The 21,552-nt window shown below is 45.3% G+C and overlaps 1 protein-coding gene across 1 annotated transcript in view; it reads right to left on the bottom strand.

Annotated features, from left to right (window-relative positions):
* Nucleotides 1-4,292: 4,292 nt before the first annotated feature.
* Nucleotides 4,293-21,552, bottom strand: part of LOC142312700 (uncharacterized) — a 69,785-nt gene continuing 52,525 nt past the window's right edge. Inside the window, exons 11-13 of the mRNA XM_075351687.1 lie at nt 19,964-20,107; nt 9,462-9,542; nt 4,293-6,684 (exon numbers count right to left, since the gene is read on the bottom strand). Coding sequence (XP_075207802.1) covers nt 6,308-6,684; nt 9,462-9,542; nt 19,964-20,107 — 602 coding nt within the window. The 3' untranslated portion in view covers nt 4,293-6,307. The remainder of the gene's footprint in view (nt 6,685-9,461; nt 9,543-19,963; nt 20,108-21,552) is intronic.

The raw sequence follows: 21,552 nt of genomic DNA on the forward strand, positions 1-21,552 counted from the left end.
GCAATGACATTACTGGATTAGTTAAAAGAGTCATGGAGGTCTATAGGATTCTAATAAGTTTTTACCGCAATGCTCGTAAATAATGTCATGATGTATCATTATATTCTTTGTTCTCCAATGTATACGCCTTTCTCTGCAGTATGAGCTTTCCTTTGACTAGCATGTAGAAAAGCCCCCACACACCTTTCAAGGGCTACTTCTTCATCTGTTGCTAATTCTGCTGTTCTACAGGACACCTGCATATGTCTTTGTGACGTTTAACCTGTCTTATCTGCTGTGCTGCTATCTTGAAATAAACTTCAGTCTTTGCATGGAAAGGATTGTCTACAATGTTTTCTTAGCTCTCGAGGTCTACGTACTTTTTTTTTCATTAACTCCTTTAAATGGCACTAAAAACCTGATCAGAGATTAATGCAAGTGTCAGCATAGTGTGATCTGATGCTCTCGGATAAGAGAATCGGAGCACACTGTGTGGAGAACAACATTACTCCAGCTTTTAGATTGTGTCAGTACGTAGAAATCTGACTGCACTCAGATGTCATCTGATTGCAGACTGACGATTTCACCGCACTCGTTGACTTCCATGGCTGAGTGTACAATATGAATATTGGATGAAACTTGTGTACCGCCCTAAGAGGGGCCTGGCCGCTTCCTCCACTTGCTCGGGCCGAGCCGCTCGAGGTCCGGGCTCGGGTTGTCGGTGGCACGAGCGCCTCCGGACTGGGGGCCACGTCACTCTTGTTAAGGGGAGTAGGTGGTGTGAGGATGGTGGTCGTTGTAGTCGGGGTGCAGGGTGCCGTGCCACGGTGTAGTGTGTCATGCCCGGATGGCACTGGTGTACTCACGATTAATGCACACTGAGTCACTGGTAAACCAAAGTTCGGTAGTGGTCGGTCCCCGCGGCTGACTGCTGTTGTCCCCTGTGGGGTTGATGGTGGCCCCTTTTCCCGTGCACCTCTGGATGCTTGTGTTTCGGCTCCCCCTGCTTCAGCAGTGGTAGCCCGCTCCCTGGTGTTGAGCTGCCGGAGGAGCCCTCGGTTGTCCGCAGGCGCTGGCCCGTCGGGTGTTTGGCCCTTGGCGGTGGCGCTCACCCAGTCTCGGTGGGCTTTTGCCTTCTTTCGGGACTTGGTTGTGGATGAACCCCTGAGGTCCGGCCAGCAATCAGTCAATTTGCCTACACTCAGTGGCTTCTAAGCTAGGACGGGGTCTGAGTACCCTTCTTCTGTTTGGTGCTCCGGTACACGTCTGGCTCCCCGGTTCGGGACCGGCGGGCTATACCCAAGCCAGGTCCATATGGTTCCACCGGTTGTTGCACCAGTACTCCTGCAGACAGCCACCACTACCTGCCTGTCTGACATTTTCCAAGGGGCCCAGGTTCCAACCTGGGTCCCTGACAGTCTCTCTCCTCTTTCACCTCCTGTCACTGTCAACTCTCAACTTTTTCTGCTTGAACTTCCTTCCTGCCCCAGGACAGTAGTCTCCTCGGTGGGCGTGTCTTTCCACCTGACTCCGCCCACCTGGTGTGCTCTACTCGCCCTGGGGAGGCATCAGGTCTCCCTATCGGGTGACATGTATGTTACCTCACAGGTGATGGGGGTGTGTGTGTGTATGTGGCTGGTGTTATTACCTGTGACCCCTGGGGTCCAGGGCGTCACACTTGAGCATGCCGCAAATTTTTCCACGGAGCGCCTCGGTCGCTTGGACTGCGCAGCGCGGTGACGGATGGCACGGTAGTACTCACTCAGCCACAAATGGATGCAAAGTCTCTGGTAAACCAAACGGCTGGATGGATGGGTCCCGCAGCCGGCTGCTGTGGTTTCTCCCGGACGGTTGGTGGTGGCTGCCTTTCCCTGCACCTTTGTGTATGTTCGGTCCCGATGGCTTCCCACCGGTATCCCGCTCCCCAGCATGTATATGTGCCGGAGGAGCCCTTTTGCCCGCAGGCTCTGGCCCTTGGAACTCTAGCTGTGGCGGTAGCTGTATTTCCTTTTGCTGGTTGGACGGTTGCCTTCAATGGGGTCTTGGCTGTTAGGAAACCCCTGGGGTTCCGGTCACTGACGGATTTTACCTATTTAACGGCGACTCCAAGCCTGGTCGGGGTCCGCAGGCCCTGCCGGTTTGTGCTGGCTTCACTTCGCTCCCTGGTTCGGTACCGGCGGGCCACTGTCCGTCCCCGGTCCTACGGTTCCGCGTTGATCTGCCTCTCCTGCAGACGGCCACCACTGTCTGACAACCTTGCTCTGGGTGCCCGGTCCACGTACCCGGACACAGTCAGTTTGCTCTTCTACTACGACTTTACTCCTTACTCCCTCACTTCCCTAAACTGATCTGCTTTCCTTTTCCCGCCTCCAGGACTGTGAACTCCTCAGTGGGTGGGGCCAACCGCCTGGCTCCACCCCACCTGGTGTGGACATCAGCCCCTGGAGGGAGGCAACAAGGATTTTGTGTCTGGCTGATGTGCCTATCTCGGGGTGGGGGTGTCGTGTTGTAGTCCCTGTGACGGTCTGGCTAGTCCAGGGCGCCACAATATTTGATTACCTTTTCTGCCTAATAAAAAGCTAAATATGGCTGACATCATTACTAGTCTCTTGGTGGCATTGTTCCTTAAAAATCTCAGCACTTATTGACAATCCCATTAGGGGTACTTCACACACAGCGAGATTGCTACTGAGATCGCTGCTGAGTCACGTTTTTTGTGACCTCATTAGCGATCTCGCTGCGTGTGACACTGAGCAGCGATCTGGCCCCTGCTGTGAGATCGCTGCTCGTTACACACAGCCCTGGTTCGTTTTTTTATTGTTGCTCTCCCGCTGATAAGCACACATCGCTGTGTGTGACAGCGAGAGAGCAACAATCCTGAATGTGCAGGGAGCAGGAGCCGGCGTCTGACACCCTGCGATAAGCTGTAACCAAGGTAAACATCGGGTAACCAAGGTGGTTACCCGATATTTACCTTCGTTACCAGCCTCCGCAGCTCTCACGCTGCCAGTGCCGGCTCCTGCTCCCTGCACACGCTAAGTTAAGCGGTGTGCGCTGGTAACTAAGGTAAACATCGGGTACCAGTGTCCGCAGCTTCCAGACGCCGGCTCCGTGCAAGCGCAGCGTCGCTTGCACGTCGCTGCTGGCTTGGGGCTGGTCACTGGTAGCGGGTGAGATCTGCCTGTTTGACAGCTCACCAGCGACCATGTAGCGACGCAGCAGCGATCCTGACCAGGTCAGATCGCTGGTCGGATCGCTGCTGCGTCGCTAAAGTGTGACAGTACCCTTAGTGTTGGTCACATCAAGATCGTAGCTAAAGTGTAATTTGGCATTAAAGTCTATGACGATGACTCAGCCATGAGCCAAAGTAATCTTAAGGTACCGTCACACATAACGAGATCGCTAGCGAGATCGCAGCTGAGTCACGGTTTCCGTGACGCAGTAGCGATCCCGTTAGCGATCTTGCTATGTGTGACACCTACCAGCGATCAGGCCCCTGCTGTGAGATCTCTAGTCGTTGCAAAATGGTCCAGGCCATTTTCTTCAAAGGCGATGTCCTGCTGGGCAGGACACATCGCTGTGTTTGACACTGTGTGCCAGGGTCACAGTGACTGCTGAGATCGTTATACAGGTCGCTACTGCGACCTGTATTGTTCCTGCAACGCTGGTAAGGTCTGACTGTGTGACATCTCACCTGCGACCTCCCAGCGACTTACCTGTGATCCCTATGAGATCGCATCGTTTTCAGGATCGCTGGTAAGTCGTCGTGTGTGACTGGGCCTTTAGCCTAGACTGTCTTAAGATATGACAAACTTTTCAAACGGCATCCAGCACATTGACAAATCTGACATATTTTAAGATGGTCTAGTCTGAAGACCTTCCTTACATATTAGATGACTACCAGCCGAACCCACCAATATTGATGGGTTTTCCCAACAGTCTAATGTGTATAGTAGCCCTGGATAATTTATTGTTAGTGATCTGGTACGTCTGATTTCAAAATGCCCATACTATTATGTACCGGAGATAAGGCACAGCCAGTTAGATTCTTTGAAAGGGTTTTTCTGCTTTTCCCAATTTAAAGTTTTTAGATTGGTCTCCGGACTGCCGACTACACCCCACCACAGGGGAAGTATAGCGCTACACATTGCTCATTCAAATGAATGCGCTGTCTGCGTAAAGCGAAACCAACCAGAACCTCCAAAGTGAGAGATGCTCTTTGCAACAAATGACACCCAGTGACTTGCACATTGTTGGGAGACCACTCTAACAAAATTATATTCACATAATATTCTACACACATTATTGCAGTGTCTGTTGGCACATATTTTACTCCACAAAACATTTAGTAAGCTTCAAAACACAGAAAACATTACATATATACAGTGTATATATATATATATTTATATATATATATATATATATATATATATATATATATATATATACACACATGACATACATATGTGCCGCCCCAGCAGCAGATCAAACCGCTCGGATCCATGGGCAACGTCCGTTTGTGGCTCTAGGGTCTCCGGACCCGGGGGCTCTGGGCCACACTCTAAAGTGAAAAGGGATATTTACAAAGGAATGATAGTTCATGACGCCACCCGTGGTGTGCGTCAATTAGGAGTACCGCTGCTGCCATTGTTGGGAGTACCCAGGGTGATGGATTGGGGCAGCAAGGTGTTATTACCCTCCATGGGTAGGGGTAGACCCCGGGGCTCTGGATAGTGCTACTGGGTGCTGTGACGGGGAGATCACTCATGTACTCACTCAGCCAATAAGCAGACGCTGACAACCGGGTATACCAAGTCTCTAGGTGCCGCTGCCTCTCTCAGGGAGCTCGTCTGGGTCCCGTCCCCTGCAGTGTTGCCTGGTGATCTGTGACCTGCCTCCTGGCACAAAGTTGAGATTTACTGAAGTTGCCCGATAGTTTGGAACTTGCCAGGCCCTGCTCCCCACTGTGGCTAAGTGTGGGAGTCTGCTCTCAGGGCTCACAATGGGGAATTTCTTGGGCTGCTTGTATGGAAGGCCCTATCCCCCTCGTTGCGCTAGTGCCCCGATTCTGGAGCGGGTGGGAACAGATCATAAAAGCTCTGTTCTCCTCAGGTTAATTGCCGAGTTGCCTGAAGCTTCTCCCCGACATAGGGTCCGTGTACCCCGCCGCGCCTTCAGTCCCGCACCAGAGATAGGACCAAGCTGCTGACTGTCCTCTTGACAGGTCCTAGGCACCTCGCCTCAATCCCCTGAGACCTGGGATCCAACTCCTCTAGGCCCAGACACCGCCTGCAACCTAGACAGTTACTCTCGGGAGACACCGCTTCCTCCTTCCTCACTCCACTCTCTTCACTCTCCTTCACTTCACTTCACTGACACTCTCCTGACCCACCCTTCCTGACCCCTAGGTGGGCGACCCTATTCTGCTCAAGCCGCCCACTGGTGTGTCTGGTGGGTGTGGTGCAGGGTGGTCATAGGATTTGATTTGCTGTTGGAGGCAGGATGGGGACCCAGAACCATGAGGGATTTGAATACTGCACTTAGGATAAAGAGTGTGCAGTACCCTGTGACGACCTGATAGTCCAGGGGCGATACACATATATAATACATATGATACATATACATAATCACTTAAAGTGCTAAAGCAACCACAATCTTACTTTCTAGCCAGTATTATACTTCATTTTTCACTTAAAAGGGTTGTTTTGGACTAAACATCTAATTATGACCCATCAACAACTTTGTGGCCATTCCCAGATACAGCGTCAGATGTCCAGTCCATTTGAACAGCAAACAAGGTGCAACACCCAACACTGGCCACTAGGGAACTATAGGACTACACAGTGCTCATTTTAATGAATAGGTTGTCTGTGTAAAGCAGAACCAACCAGAACCTCAAAAATGAGAGATTTTCTTTGTAACCACTGTTTTCAATGGCCGAGAGATGAGAATTCAGAACAAAGGATCCCTCTATATTAACTGAACTAGGATTTCTAAGCTAAGTCATTTTAACTTGGTATATAACATGCAGTATATGGGTCAAGTCTTACAGGGTGAAGTCCTAGGCATGTGGGAGGAATACCTGAATGGCTCTGGTTACACCACAGCTTTGCATCGTATTGAATTCCTTTTAATATTACAAATAAGGAACCTTTAAAATAGGATACAAAACACAGGTATAAAGCCAACTTTATGCCCTCTTTGTCCTCACCACTTTATCCATTTCCCTGATGCATTTAGTGGTAGTACATCAATAAGTAACAATATTATTGTTTTCACCCTTTTCCATGACCGGCTTATCCAAGATTCATTCCCAGGATAAACCTTTTTAAAATTCACACACAATAATGTTTTTAGCATCACAAGTCTTATCAATCCATTGTCCTTGTTCAATTATTTCTACACAATTTTCTTTTCGGCCTCCATTAGGTTCGTTTACATTCCAGTTCTTGTAGGACAGTCGATTGCCATTAGTATATATGTAATTGCCTTCTTCTTTTATGTCATTCATGCCAAGAAAAAATCTTTTCCCTCCAGCCTTAACAATTTGCAATAAGGCAGCATTTTCAGCACTATTGAGTGGATTGGGCATTGTGCCTTGGGCTCCTTGGCAGGTAGCTTTGGCTGTATCGTAATTACCTTCCTTTCCATTTGTAACATATATTTTGCTTCCAGATGTCACAACGCCACTTTGGAAATAGCACACTGCGAAAGAAGGGAAGTTTGAGTTTCCAGTAATTGTTTTGTAACACATGACATAAGAACAATAAACCACAGGATCTCATAGTTTCAGTCTATTTTGCATGTCATTGTGAACTCTAGACTGATCTACAGCAAACTGACAGAGAATAGTGAAGCTACAATGAATAGGAATCTGGGGCTCACGTCCTGGATCATTGGCCTGGTGAACTTAACCCCCATGAACAACATTTTGGGGGGACAAGTTAAATAATTTATGTATTTGGGGCAAAAAGAGGAAATTATTACTGTTGAAAGAATCAACAATTTATGTACCACATTGGGGATAGTAACAGGACGGGGAGTTTGTGCAGAGATTAGGATAGAGTAGAAATGGAAAGTGAATGACTAAATTTAAAGAAGATGTCACTTGTGAGTCATTGAATTAACTATACTGTATTGACATTTCCATGTGCAGAACTGGTAACATTATTTTAGAGGTATACTACCATAAAAAAGGGTAAGACACTGCATCTACTGTAAGTTTGCTGTCTTATTTGCTGTACAATTCAAAAATTTGGGGATTTGAGCCCTTGATCTTTTTAGACCTTAGCAGAAAGCTAAATTAACCACCATGTTAGGCCCACTAAAAAACGTGTGTAATGCTTGGAAAACCTCTTTAACCCCTTAACGACCATGGGCAGTAAAATTACGTCCTAGCAGTCATAGTGTTAATCCCCCCCCTGGCTGCCGTGGGCAGCTGGCAGGGATCTGCACACGTCAGCTGATTTGTACAGCTGACATGTGTGCCTAGCAGGCGTGAGCAGATCTGCGATCTACCCTTGCCTGTTAACCCCTTAAACGGCACTGTCAAAATTTGACAGCGCCAATATAATCGTGGTTGCGGTTAAAGTTTACTCACCGCCCGCCACCGAAAGTCACATGACGTGATCACGTGGATCCGATGGTTGTCATGGTAGCACAGGGTCATGTGATGACTCCTGTAGCTCACATGACTCAGGTCCTGTAACAAGCAGCTGAGTACTGCAAGTTACAAGAGGTGAGCATTTCTCCCAATCTGAGCAATGCTGCTCTGATCGGGAGAAAAGAATGAGCGATCAGACAGCTGATCCTTATAGCCCCCTAAGGGGGACTAGTACAATAAAAAAGTAAAAAAAAAAAAAGTTTTGAAAAGTTGAAAAAAAAAAACTAAAAGTCACACCCCATTGAAAATTAAAAAGTTAAAAAATTAAAAAAATATACACATTTAAAATCGCCGAGTTTAGAAACACCCGATCTATCAAAATACAGAATCAATCAATCTGAATGGTACACGGCGTAGCAGCAAAAATGTTCCAAACGCCAAAAATTTAGTTTTTTTGGTTGCTGCAAATTTTGCGCAAAATGCAATAACAGTCAATCAAAATGTAGCATCTGAACAAACATGGTACCATTAAAAACATCAGCTCCAGACACAAAAAATAGAGTCATAGAGCTTGAAAAATGAGAATTCTACGGGCTGCGGAAAATGGCGCAAAATGTATGCACTTTATATGACAAACTACTGATTTTTTTAACCCCTTAGATACAAGTAAACCTATTCATGTTTGGCGTCTACAAACTCACAAAAACCTAAGGCATTACACTGACACATAAGTTTTACCATATAGTGAATACAGTCCATAAAATATCTCAAAAACAATCGTGCAATCACACTTTTTTTTGCAGTTTTTCCACATTTGGAATTTTTTTTTACGGTTTTCCAGTACACTATATGGTAAAACTCATGGTTTCATTTTAAAGTACAACTTATTCCGCAAAAAACAAGCCCTCATATCGCAAGATTGACTGAAAAATATAAAAGTTATGACTCTCGGAATAAGGGGAGCAAAAAAAAAAAACGGAAAATTGGCTGGGGGTGAAAGGGTGAAAATCTAAACTAGAGTTATCTCCTTTATGTGCACAAGATTTACAGCCTGATTCTGGCCAACCCCTGTGTGACTAGATTCCAATTGTGTTTAAACTAAATGCATTTATTTAGTATGTTTACACTATACTAAAACTGTTCAAAGAATAAAGCTGGTCATGTACTGTAGATTTGTTATATGTAGACATTAGGTATCAGCAGTGCTTTTTTTTGCAGTTGTACGCGCCGGTACGGCGTACCAGAAAATCCGAAGAGCGCTGAGGGAAAGCACCTCTGGCTCTGTCCACATGGCTAATTTGTAAACTATGCAAATTAGCCATGTGTGGAGCGGAGGCACAAACAGAACAGCTATTGGAGCTGCAGGACCTGCTATGATGTCACGTACATGTGACTCAGGTGGGCGGAGCCATGGAGTTTTACTATGGAGAAGATGGAGGAGTGCAGGGTATGAGAGTAGAGGGGTGCAGGGGGCCGCAGGCTGTGCAGGGGGAATAGAGTGAGATCAGGGGTATGGAGAATTGAGAGATGAGGGGGATGGAGGATGGAGAGATCAGGGGGATCCAGGATGGAAGAAGCAGGGGCAGTAGCGTAGCTAGCAGGTGGGCAGAGGGTGCAATACGTTTTATTACTTTCATATTTCCTATGTAGATTACAGAGCCGCTGGCCCCATGGGCGGTGCCTTGCCCTATGGGCATCTGCATACTTTCTGTGGTATCACATGAGACCTGCTCCTAGTCTGTGGAGGTAAGCGGTATGACTGGTCTCTGGTAGGCGCTTGTTGTTCACCCATATTCAAATACTTTTCCAGCTTAGCTGGCCTTACATATAGTGTTATTACCATCAAATTATGGAAAAATCAAGTTAGAAAAATGATTACCTTTTTTGAGAGAAATAAGATTTTTCTCTAGATCAGCTATTTTCTTTTCTAAGTTTACAATTTTTGTTGAGAGAGTGGTATCTGAAATGAAAGAGTCACAGGAGATCAATATCAAACGGATGAGAAGTATTTTGATTTATATCTTCTCTAACTGATTATAAAAATGTATCTTTCAGATATGTTTATTCCTTCCATCCCCTTCATTGTTCATGTAAATTGCCATTTGGTAGATCTACAGCAGAAGTGCCATTCATTTACAGCACAGGTATGGCCCGGGCTCAAGAGCTGAGTCCTCACAGTCAGCTAAGAATGATAGTAGGTATAAGGGCCCAGACCACAGACATCTTTAAGCCCAACCGATTAACCCCATAAAGAACTGCAGCATCTAAATCTGGGTTCACACATAGTGACAGCGACAACGACGTCGCTGTTACGTCACCATTTTCTGTGACGCAACAGCGACCTTGTAAGTCGCTGTTATGATCGCTGCTTAGCTGTCAAACACAGCAGACGCAGCAGCGATCATAACGACACGCGTCTCTGTGGAAGCCATTTCTGTGACGCAACAGCGACCTTGTAAGTCGCTGTTATGATCGCTGCTTAGCTGTCAAACACAGCAGACGCAGCAGCGATCATAACGACACGCGTCTCTGTGAAAGCCATGCTGCGCTTGGTAACAAAGGTAAATATCGGGTAACCAATCAAAGTGCTTCTCTGGTTACCCGATATTTACCTTGGTTACAAGCGCACACCGCTTAGCGCTGGCTCCCTGCACTCATAGCCACAGTACACATCGGGTTAATAAGTAAACCTTTGCTTATTTCCCAATGTGTATTCTGGCTGTGTGCAGGGAGCAGGGATCCGGCAGCACCGGCAGCATGAGAGCGTCGGACGCTGTAACTAAAGTAAATATCGGGTAACCAAGGAAAGGGCTTCCCTTGGTTACCCGATGTTTACCTTGGTTACAGCTTACCGCAGGCTGCCAGAAGCTGTCTCCCTGCTCGCTTCAGTTCGTCGCTCTCTTGCTGTCACACACAGTGATGTGTTCTTCACAGCGGGAGAGCAACGAGCAAAAAATGAAGCAGGACATTCAGCAACGAGCGGCGACCTCACAGCAGGGGATCGGGTCGTTGCTGGATGTCACACACAGCAACAGCGACAGGACGTCGCTGCTACATCACAGAAAATGGTGACGTAACAGCAACGTCGTTGTCGTTGTTGCTATGTGTGAACCCAGCTTAAAAAGTAGGTTGACAAACACTTTTCAACCTATCAGTGTCACTCAGAATAATTACAACATGTGGATAATTTCTTTGGCAACCAGGTTTAATGCTGACTTGCATAATACATTGCAATACAAATATCAAATGATTACAAAATACTAGTATCATATCAGGATTAAGAACAATGTATACAGCAACCAATATACCTTTTTAGGGAACCTGTCAACTTCCCAAAGGTCACCCAATTCACCTCCATGTGTTTATTAAACCATTAATATACTTTCAAGCAAGCCTGTTTTGGCTTATTCCTTTGTCTAACATCATATTGTTTTTATAGCCTGTGATAAGCTAATTAGTGGGTGACTAGTCATGAGGGCAATGCTTTACCCAGTTTCCCATTAATTATGTTACCTATGTGGGCTTGATGGACAAGATTTTAAAGAACGATATTACCACCAGCTCTTTGCACAATAAGCTGGATATACAGTCATATGAAAAAGTTTGGGCACCCCTATTAATGTTAACCTTTTTTCTTTATAACAATTTGGGTTTTTGCAACACCTATTTCAGTTTCATATATCGAATAACTGATGGACTAAGTAACATTCCTGAATTGAAATGAGGTTTATTGTACTAACAGAAAATGTGCAATCCGCATTTAAACAAAACTTGACTGGTGCAAAAGTATGGGCACCTCAACATAAAAGTGACATTAATATTTTGCGGATCCTCCTTTTGCAAAAATAACAGCCTCTATTCGCTTCCTGTAGATTTTAATGAGTTCCTGGATCCTGGATGAAGGTATATTTGACCATTCCTGTTTACAAAACAATTCCAGTTCAGTTAAGTTTGATGGTCGCCGAGCATGGACAGCACGCTTCAAATCATCCCACAGATGTTCAATGATATTCAGGTCTGGGGACTGGGATGGCCATTCCAGAACATTGTAATTGTTCCTCTGCATGAATGCCTGAGTAGATTTGGAGCGGTGTTTTGGATCATTGTCTTGCTGAAATATCCATCCCCTGTGTAACTTCAACTTCGTCACTGATTCTTGCACATTATTGTCGAGAATCTGCTGATACTGGGTTGAATCCATGCAACCCTCAACTTTAACCAGATTCCCGGTACCGGCATTGGCCACACAGCCCCAAAGCATGATGGAACCTCCACCAAATTTTACTGTGGGTAGCAAGTGCTTTTCTTGGAATGCCGTGTTTTTTTACCTCCATACATAACGCCTTTTGTATGACCAAACAACTCAATCTTTGTTTCATCAGTCCACAGGACCTTCCAAAATGTAACTGGCTTGTCCAAATGTGCTTTTGCATACCTCAGGCAACTCTGTTTGTGGCGTGCTTGCAGAAATGGCTTCTTTCGCATCACTCTCCCATACAGCTTCTCCTTGTGCAAAGTGCGCTATATTGTTGACCGATGCACATTGACACCATCTGCAGCAAGATGATGCTGCAGGTCTTTGGAAGTGGTCTGTGGATTGTCCTTGACTGTTCTCACCATTCTTCTTCTCTGCCTTTCTGATATTTTTCTTGGCCTGCCACTTCTGGGCTTAACAAGAACTGTACCTGTGTTCTTCCATTTCCTTACTATGTTCCTCACAGTGGAAACTGACAGTTTAAATCTCTGAGATAACTTTTTGTATCCTTCCCCGGAACATCTATGTTGAATAATCTTTGTTTTCTGATCATTTGAGAGTTGTTTTGAGGAGCCCATGATGCCACTCTTCATAGGAGATTCAAATAGGAGAACAACTTGCAAGTGGCCACCTTAAATACCTTTTCTCATGATTGGATACACCTGCCTATGAAGTTCAAAGCTCAATGAGGTTACAAAACCAATTTAGTGCTTTAGTAAGTCAGTAAAAAGTAGTTAAGAGTGTTCAAATCAAGAAATTGATAAGGGTGCCCATACTTTTGCACCGGTCAAATTTTGTTTAAATTCGGATTGCACATTTTCTGTTAGTACAATAAACCTCATTTCAATCCAGAAATATTACTGAGTCCATCCGTTATTAGATATATGAAACTGAAATAGCTGTTGCAAAAACCCAAATTATTATAAAGAAAAAAGGTTAACATTAATAGGGGTGCCCAAACTTTTTCATATGACTGTACACACAACTTCATTGGCACACTGTGTATGCGTAGGGAAGCAGTAGTGATTATAGGACACCAGCCGTATCATATGCATTGCCAGCATCTTTACTGCCACTCTGGGCATCCGGAGTGCAGATGAAGCCGAGATACATACACCCAGTATCAGTTCACATTGTCAGGGAGGCAGAGATTTGCAAAAAGCTGCAGCTACACCACTCTTGCAAATCGTGTGACTCACCTACATTTAACATCATTAGAGGAACAATTATTCTGGGAATAACAACACCCCTAGGACTAGTCACTCACTAATTAGCATAGCATATTACAGGCCATGTTATAAAATCTATATGTTGACAGACAAATCAGTAAGCCACAAGAAAGGGGTAAGTTCCCTTTCGTTTACAATTTCTCGTATTAAAAAAAAATCCCTTTTCATGGCTTAAAAACTTTACATTTTGATACTACCAAGCTCACAATGATCTAAACTATGCAAAACAAGAAAAAGTGATTTGATTATTTCAAACTCCATTAAAAAAAACAGAAAAAAACAATACCAGAATTTATGTTTTTGTAGTTATAAATTGATTTGCTGAGACTGCAAAAAACAATGGAAAGCTGTACTGGTAAAAGTTATAAAGTGTTACTAGATCTCTGAATGCACAATACAAGATAAATTATTTTTTTTTGTAATCAAGAGGCTTTTATTACCCAACTGGCAATATACATATCAGAACAACGTGTCATCATTCACAAGTACTGTTTACAACATGTTCATAAGGATTGTAATATAACACACATCTATTGTTCCAATAATAGAAATTAAACAAAACTAAGGAATGACTGACCTTTGTCTACCCCAAACCAATCCCGTTCCACCCCACCCCCCCTCCTTTATCTACCTCCTTCTCATTCCGCTTTCAATGACAAACACTGCATGTTTCTTTTGGGTAAATTGGCCACAGAAATAAATTAAATAACACTAACATAATAAACTAATCATAATGAAAGGGTCAACTAATAATATCTGGGACCATCAGCTGCTCCTCTCTGCCCATAAGCGCATTGCGCCAATTCTGGGGCCCAACTGCTGAAGAGTGCCACCTGATAAATTGTCCCCTTGAGACTTCATCTCAGTAGGGACCCCTTGAGTATTTGCTTACCTCTTCTAAAATAGGAGCGAAGTAGATGATTGACCCCAACAAAACAGGTCCATACCACCAATTGGCTTTACAAAGACCTGTTCCCGTCCACTGCCATGACATGATGGTTAATATTGAGGAGGCAACAATACAGAAACTCTAACCTTTATTTACCAAATTTTAACCACCTTAAGGGGAGGGTGGGTAGGACGCCGATTCAATAAGGGACTGACCCTACCATGCCCTGGCTCCCCTATTTACCCAGATCCCTTGAGATAATGAACCTGTCTTTTAGACCCAGTTGATTAATAAGGCAACCAAAAGGGTACCAAACATTCTCACTTTCGGGGAATTTATCTTTAAAGTGATTGCAGATATGATTGAAGTTGTTCATAACTATTAAAGGGATGTTAGGACATTCAGCAGATTTCAATAAGATTTTCCTAAGCGTAACATTGCAATATGGTGGGGGATCATAAGCCACAATTAAAATGCCTTTAAAGTGAGATGTTGCGAACTGACAGACTCCTCTAGAATACTTAGAGCATATGTAAGGAGGTGGACCTATGGTCGTGTTTCCTTTCTGAAGACACCAATCACGTCAATGCAGTGTTAGTAATATAAGATAGGAATGTATAATGTGTAAGATGTAGCAGTGCTGATAATGTAATGTGAAATTATGCTGTACAATGTAAGTCATAGCAGTCCTATGTAAAATGTGATAATGCAAAGCATTATAATGTGTGTATAGAAATGTAGTAAAAGGTCAAGTGTGCTTGTAGGGGCAGACAGAGTTAATGTTGGGACTGTCTCTTTGGGGGTTGATAGTATGCAGGGAAAGAAACAGGTTTCTTTCTAGCACTTCAGACAGGGATTAGTTTGCAGCTAGAGCAGATGTGATTCTTAAGCTGGTGTCACACATAACGACGACGACAACGACGTCGCTGCTACGTCACCATTTTCTGTGACGTTGCAGCGACGTCCCGTCGCTGTCGCTGTGTGTGACATTCAGCAACGACCTGGCCCCTGCTGTGAGGTCGCCGGTCGTTGCTGAATGTCCAGCTTCATTTTTTGGTCGTCACTCTCCCGCTGTGACACACACATCGCTGTGTGTGACAGCGAGAGAGCGACGAAATGAAGCGATCAGGAGCCGGCACTGGCAGCTGCGGTAAGCTGTAACCAGCGTAAACATCGGGTAACCAAGGGAAGACCTTTCCCTGGTTACCCGATGTTTACGCTGGTTACCAGCCTCCGCTCTTGCTGCCAGCGCCGGCTCCTGCACTGTGACATGTGGCTGCAGTATGCATCGGGTAATTAACCCGATGCATACTGTAGCAAGGAGAGCAAGGAGCCAGCGCTAAGCAGTGCGCGCGGCTCCCTGCTCTCTGCACTGTGACATGTAGCTGCAGCACACATCGGGTTAATTAACCCGATGTGTGCTGCTGGAGAGCAAGGAGCCAGCGCTAAGCGCGGCTCCCTGCTCTCTGAACTGTGACATGTAGCTGCAGCACACATCGGGTTAATTAACCCGATGTGTGCTGCAGGAGAGCAAGGAGCCAGCGCTAAGCGCGGCTCCCTGCTCTCTGAACTGTGACATGTAGCTGCAGCACACATCGGGTTAATTAACCCGATGTGTGCTGCAGGAGAGCAAGGAGCCAGCGCTAAGCGCGGCTCCCTGCTCTCTGAACATGTAGCACAGCGACCTTATGATCGCTGCTTCTGCTGTGTTTGACAGCTAAGCAGCGATCATAACAGCGACTTACAAGGTCGCTGTTACGTCACCGAAAATGGTGACGTAACAGCGACGTCGTTGTCGCTGTCGTTTAGTGTGACACCAGCTTTAGTGCTCAGCAAGGCCGCGTGACATGGGTGTTCCTACAGCTAATGGAAACTAGAGCCAGGGATAACGTGAAAAAGGAGGTGAAAGGTACACGAAGTATCCAAAGTAGCCGGGTCACCGTGGTGACCAGGAGAAATCGCGACTAGGTTAGTCAGTACCTCATGCATGACATTCCGCATCAAGGTGTCAGACAGTCTACAGCAAGTGAAGGGATTGGTTCAGTACATAAGACAAAAAGGGAACCCTGAGCAGACATTATGAAAGCATAAGTTTCATGAGGCTAGGATTCGGCCATAGTTGTAACTTATCTGCTTGTCAAAGGAAACTGGGCATGGAGTCTCAGAAAGGGTTGGAATGACTCTAACGAATGGCACTATGATGTTGAGCTGGATGGTGGGAAAACAACATGGACTAATGAGGACAGAAAAAACTAGGTTGGAAGGAGAGGAGGAACTATTTGTTGTGATGCTTCATATTGAGCAAGAAATGTCCAAAAAGATTTGTACTCCCTATTACCTGTGGTCTGTGTTTGTCAAGTTACATTAAAGTAAAAGACTGTGTTTTAAGAACTAGTTGTCTCCTTCTGTGCTTAAGTTAACATCTGGTCCTTGCCAGCCAAAGCCATCAGCAGCATGCAATCTGCACAGACGAATCACCCTCACAAATCAACATAAGGCACAGAACATGGGACATGATATTGGATAGTGGCGCAGCATGCATGGGAAGTTCCACCTATCGTGGGTGTTGGAGAACTATAAGGGTTTAGCGCCCCTGAACTCATCAAGGCACTACTAGGTACTGCATCCTGGCAAAGATGCAGGCCTGTGACCTGGAAAACCAATGCAGGTAACACCAAAACACATAAACATCCCCAGTTTCCCTCTCCCAATCATGAGTGACTGACTAGTCCGGGACCCAATGGATTGCCACCCAGGGGTGGAGCCAGTCCAGTCCACTAGACGACAACAAGGTGGGAGAAGACAGACAGAAAAGCAGGGAGTCCGGTAGTGAGAGTTGAAGGGGATGGACGTGTCTCCAGACGGGGTCGTGTAACAGTGACCTAGGTGGCAAAGGAGAGTGGTTTCCAGGGAGGGTACAGCCAGGTATCCCTGGAACCAGAGCACCGACGGGGCACAGGGCCCTAGGTCAGGCGACAGCTTCAGGCAACCTGACAAATATCTGCATAGTGAGGGGACCTTCATGGACCTCACTGACCCAAGAATCCAGGGGCACCAGCAGTAAAGATTGAGCCAGGGACTGGAACAGAACATCGACTCTACAGGGTTCACACTGTCCGTCATACGGTCGAGAGACTGCCGACAGACAGTAAGGGACCCACAAACGCTGCAAGCTACGGGGTCACACCAACCAGTGAGAGGTGCCAGGGAAAGAGACTACCAGGTCACCACACCGGCACTGGGACAAAAAGGGACCAGGGGTCTGAACCAGCCATCCTCAGTGCTTGAACTCAACATCACCGTGAGTAAAACAGAAGTTGCACTGCATCCCCATTGTGTGGTCTCCCTTCTTTCTGCGCCGGATCCCACCATCCACTTCCTGGGGCCCGGCCCTACTTGCAGGAGGGCCTACCATCCAGACAGAAACCACCATCATCCCCAGTGGTAACAGACTGTGCAGAGGCGGTTCCATCACCATAACCGCAACCCGCAAGTGGCATCACAATATAAACTCTTTCATCTCCCCTGTACATAGTCCCTATTAGATAGCGTCCCCAGGGTCACGGAACCGGGCATCTGCCATTACACAACCGTGACATAGAATCCCCGTACATATACGACCCGAGACCGAGTACCCCATAGCCCAGGGTGACACAAGGGCACAAAGATTAATACAGCCCTCCAAAAGCTACGCCTGTAGGAAAGTGTGCCACACCCTGAAATGTTGGACCATGGTGAAGGATGGCTGCCCTCAAAGGCTTGAATGAAACTGCGCCCATTGCTGAGTGACAGTGGATAATGGGCGGACACTTGGAGAATATGGCATGGTGAGAGGTGGTGGTAAGAAACCTTGTGAAAGGCAGAGATGTGACGCAGGATACCTGGAGATGAGTGGGATGGTGCCATTTGCCTGAAAGAAGTTGCTTGCATTAACCTGGTGTTCGCCCTATGCCATGCTGCACCTATGCCGGCACTCTTCAAGCAGTGCCAGCACTTTCTTTCCTGGGGCCTTTAATTTCCTGCAAGCTTTTACCTCAAAATGACCAATCACTGTAAATTTGTGCTCTTTAGTTCTGAGATTTAATTTTGTGTAAGGCCCCTTTCACATTGCGTTTTTCTCTACGTCCACAGGTCCCGTCGGGGCATCCGTCCGGACCGCCCCTCCCCCACTCTGCAAAGCGTGTTCCGGACGCATGCGCCCGACAGGGCCATTCACTGTTATGGAGCGCACTGCATTAGTGTGTGCTCTGTTTTGTGTCATTTTTTGCACATATACGTCTCTGCAGACGGACACCCGAACGTAGTACGTTCGGGTGTCCGTCTGCAGAAACGTATATATGCAAAAAATGGCACAAAACAGAGCACACGGTAATGCAGTGCGCTCCATAACAGTGAAGGGCCCTTTCGGGCGCATGCGTCCGGAACACGCTTTGCAGAGTGGGGGAGGGGCGGTTCGGACGGATGCTCCGACGGGACCTGTGAGCGGAAGGTAAAACGCAAGGTGAAAGGGGCCTAAGCCATTGTAAATTTATAATGCAGGATTATAACTCCTGCAGACTATAGCTATAGACAGGTTGGGTCCCAAATGTCAGAAACAGCAAGAAATAATACAAAAAAATAAGATTTTATATCAAATACATTTAATTACATAGTAATAACAAAAAAAAACCCGCTTTATCCATATAACTAATAACCTGAATTAATTGAACTGGTTATTTAGCATGAAAACATGAACAGTAAAGCAAAAATAATGAAGCTAAAAGTAAAAAAAATATATAGTTTTTTTATATATGTGTGTGGGAAAAAAATATACAAATTACACAGCCATTTCTATGTACTCATAAACAGTTCTGAAAATAAAGTAATTTCTCCAACAATAAATAAGGCTTTATTTATCAACTTCATTTAAAAGTTATCGCTGCTAAAATATAGAGAGGCAAAAGAGGCAGAGAAAATAAAAATTACTGATCTTTAAGGTTTAAGATTACTGGTCTTTCATCAGGTTTTTGCTATGTATTCTGAGAGCAGCATAATATAGGGGCTAAGAACCTCATTACAACAATGTGTCACTTACTGTGCTCTGTATTGCTGCTTCAATAAAATCAATGTTTTATCAGCAGGAGATTATCACTACAAGACTAGGTATATTGGGCCTCCAAGTCAACCTAGAATAGATGCTAATCAATTGTGTGGGCTGGGTTATACAGAGCTCAGCATTTAGTACACTGGTAGAACTGCAGGAAAGAAAACAGTAATGGTAACAAAATGACAGCATGCAGACTAACAAGAGACACATCACTGGAATTAGGGTTTTTGCCCCTACATGATACTGCTCTAAGATTACGAAGCACAAATCAAATGACAGGTTCTCTTTAAAAGGGAATTTGTCACCAGGTTTTTGCCACCTAATCTGATAGCAGCATAAAGTAGGGGCAGAGATCCGGATTTCAGCGATGTGTGACTTACTGGGCTGCTTAGTGTAGTTTTGATAAAATCACTGTTTAATCAGCAGTAGATTATCATTAGAGGACTACTTGGCCTGCTGTCAGGTAGTCCAGCATATTCATGGGCTCTGTATAACTTGCTAGATCTGCAGCAGAGAAAACATTGATTTTTATCAAACTGACAGCAAACAGCCCAGTAAGTGACACATTGTTGGAATCAGGCTCACTGAATCCCCGTGATTCTACTCTCAGATGAGGTAGCAAAAATCTGGTAACAGATTCCCTTTAAGGCACTTTAACAGGAAATGGTAAAGGATTAACAGCCCCAGGTGGCTGGAAATTTAGGCTGAATTAACATGCTGTGAATTTTGAAGAAAGTTAAGCAACTGTCCCATTCATCTGAAACCACACCAATATAATGGGTAAAAGTGGTTTTAAGTTGTGCAAGTTTAAATCTCAAAATCAACAATGTGAGAATTCAACCTATGATTTAGGTATGTTATAACTAATCACATTGCTAAAATAACTGTGCCCTGTCCTTCACAAAAATCCAATAAACCCTACCTGGATCTCCTTTAGCCCCAGCTGTTCCTTTGGCACCTGGAATACCTGGAGCTCCTGTTGCTCCTTTGGCCCCCGCAATACCAGGAGCACCGGCTGCCCCTGAAGAACCCGGTAGACCTCTGTCTCCCTTTACTCCTTGAATGCCTATAAATGTAAATGACATGAATTTTAATAGGAATAACATTCAGTAAGTACAATTGCTTGATAATTCTATAAAGTAATTCTCCAGGTAATTAGTTAGATACCTTACAATGACTCCTTTGGCACCTAGAATCTGAATCACTAAATTTGTCAAATGGCTAATTACTGTACTCTGGAAAAAAGATTATCCTATTTGACATATGTGAGACAACTGGTCTGGCAGGAGATTTAATAATCAGAGGTGTAACTATAATAGGTGCTTAGATAGAAGTCACACCATGCGAATTCATGGAGACTGGTGGACATTTCACCAGATAAGTAGGCACCTTACCTCCAAAATTACTGTTGTCTCCAATCTCTTTGTCCTTTTTTCCCTGGGCAATTAGATTTGACTTACAAAAATTTACCACAATGCTCCAGAAAGCAGATTAGATTATTTGTCTATAATTTCACATGGTAGGTTGGGGGATGGCCTTATTAGATATTCTTCATTGGGGTTTAGGACCCACAAGTTAAATTTCTGTTCATAGTCCCTTACATATTAGTGGTTAACAAAGGATGGTAATTACAAAAATCAGCATGCGATTTTGATGAATGCATACGCATTTCTCCGGGTTTTTTTATTTTTCAAACAGAAGCATAGGGAATTGACATGATCCTCTAAAAGGCAATGGCAAAAAACCCGTATTCCCAATGAGAAAAAAGGAAAAATAAAGTGCAAACAGGGTTTTTCAGTACGTAAAATATGCTTAACAATACATACATTTTCAATATAAGGTAGAAAACAAGTAGCAAAATCAGTGACAGATCAGTGACAAAAGTGGCTCAAAAGGAAAGAGTGTGATGCCCTGGCCTATCAGGTTGTCACAGGATATTGTGCAATCTGCCCTTCTGCATGATATCCATCCCCTCCTTGGTTACGGGTCCCTAGCTTTTGGTGTTGCTAAGAATGAGCTAATTAAAACCCTACAAACACTCTGCACCACACCCACAAGACACACCAATGGGTAGCCTGAAGGGAATAGGGCCGCCCAATTGGGGGGTTGGTAAGGGAGGGTCAGGAGTGTCAGGAGCAGGTTAGTTGTGTTATGACTCTCAAGGAGAGAGGTCACAAGTCAGTCGGAGGAGGTTAGGAGCTGGGCTCCTTGTTTTTACTAGGTGGCAGACGTTGGTCTGGCCCTGGTAGGAGCTGGAAGCCCGGTCGCAGGGGATCATGTCAAGGGGCACGGAACTGCCGAGAAGGGCAGCCGGCGGCGTTGAGCCATCTCCGGCCGGAGCCAGAGCACGACGGGGTACGTGGACCCTAGGCCGGGAAGTAGCTTCAAGCGTCCTGGTAATTTACCCGACGAGGGAGAAGTCTTCAAGATTCGTTCTCCACCTGCTCCAAAATCGGGGTACTAGCACAACGAGGGGGATAGGACTTTCACAATACACAGTCCAACAAATCC

Source organism: Anomaloglossus baeobatrachus, chromosome 5 (assembly GCF_048569485.1).
Source record: "Anomaloglossus baeobatrachus isolate aAnoBae1 chromosome 5, aAnoBae1.hap1, whole genome shotgun sequence".
Taxonomy (NCBI): Eukaryota; Metazoa; Chordata; class Amphibia; order Anura; family Aromobatidae; genus Anomaloglossus; species Anomaloglossus baeobatrachus.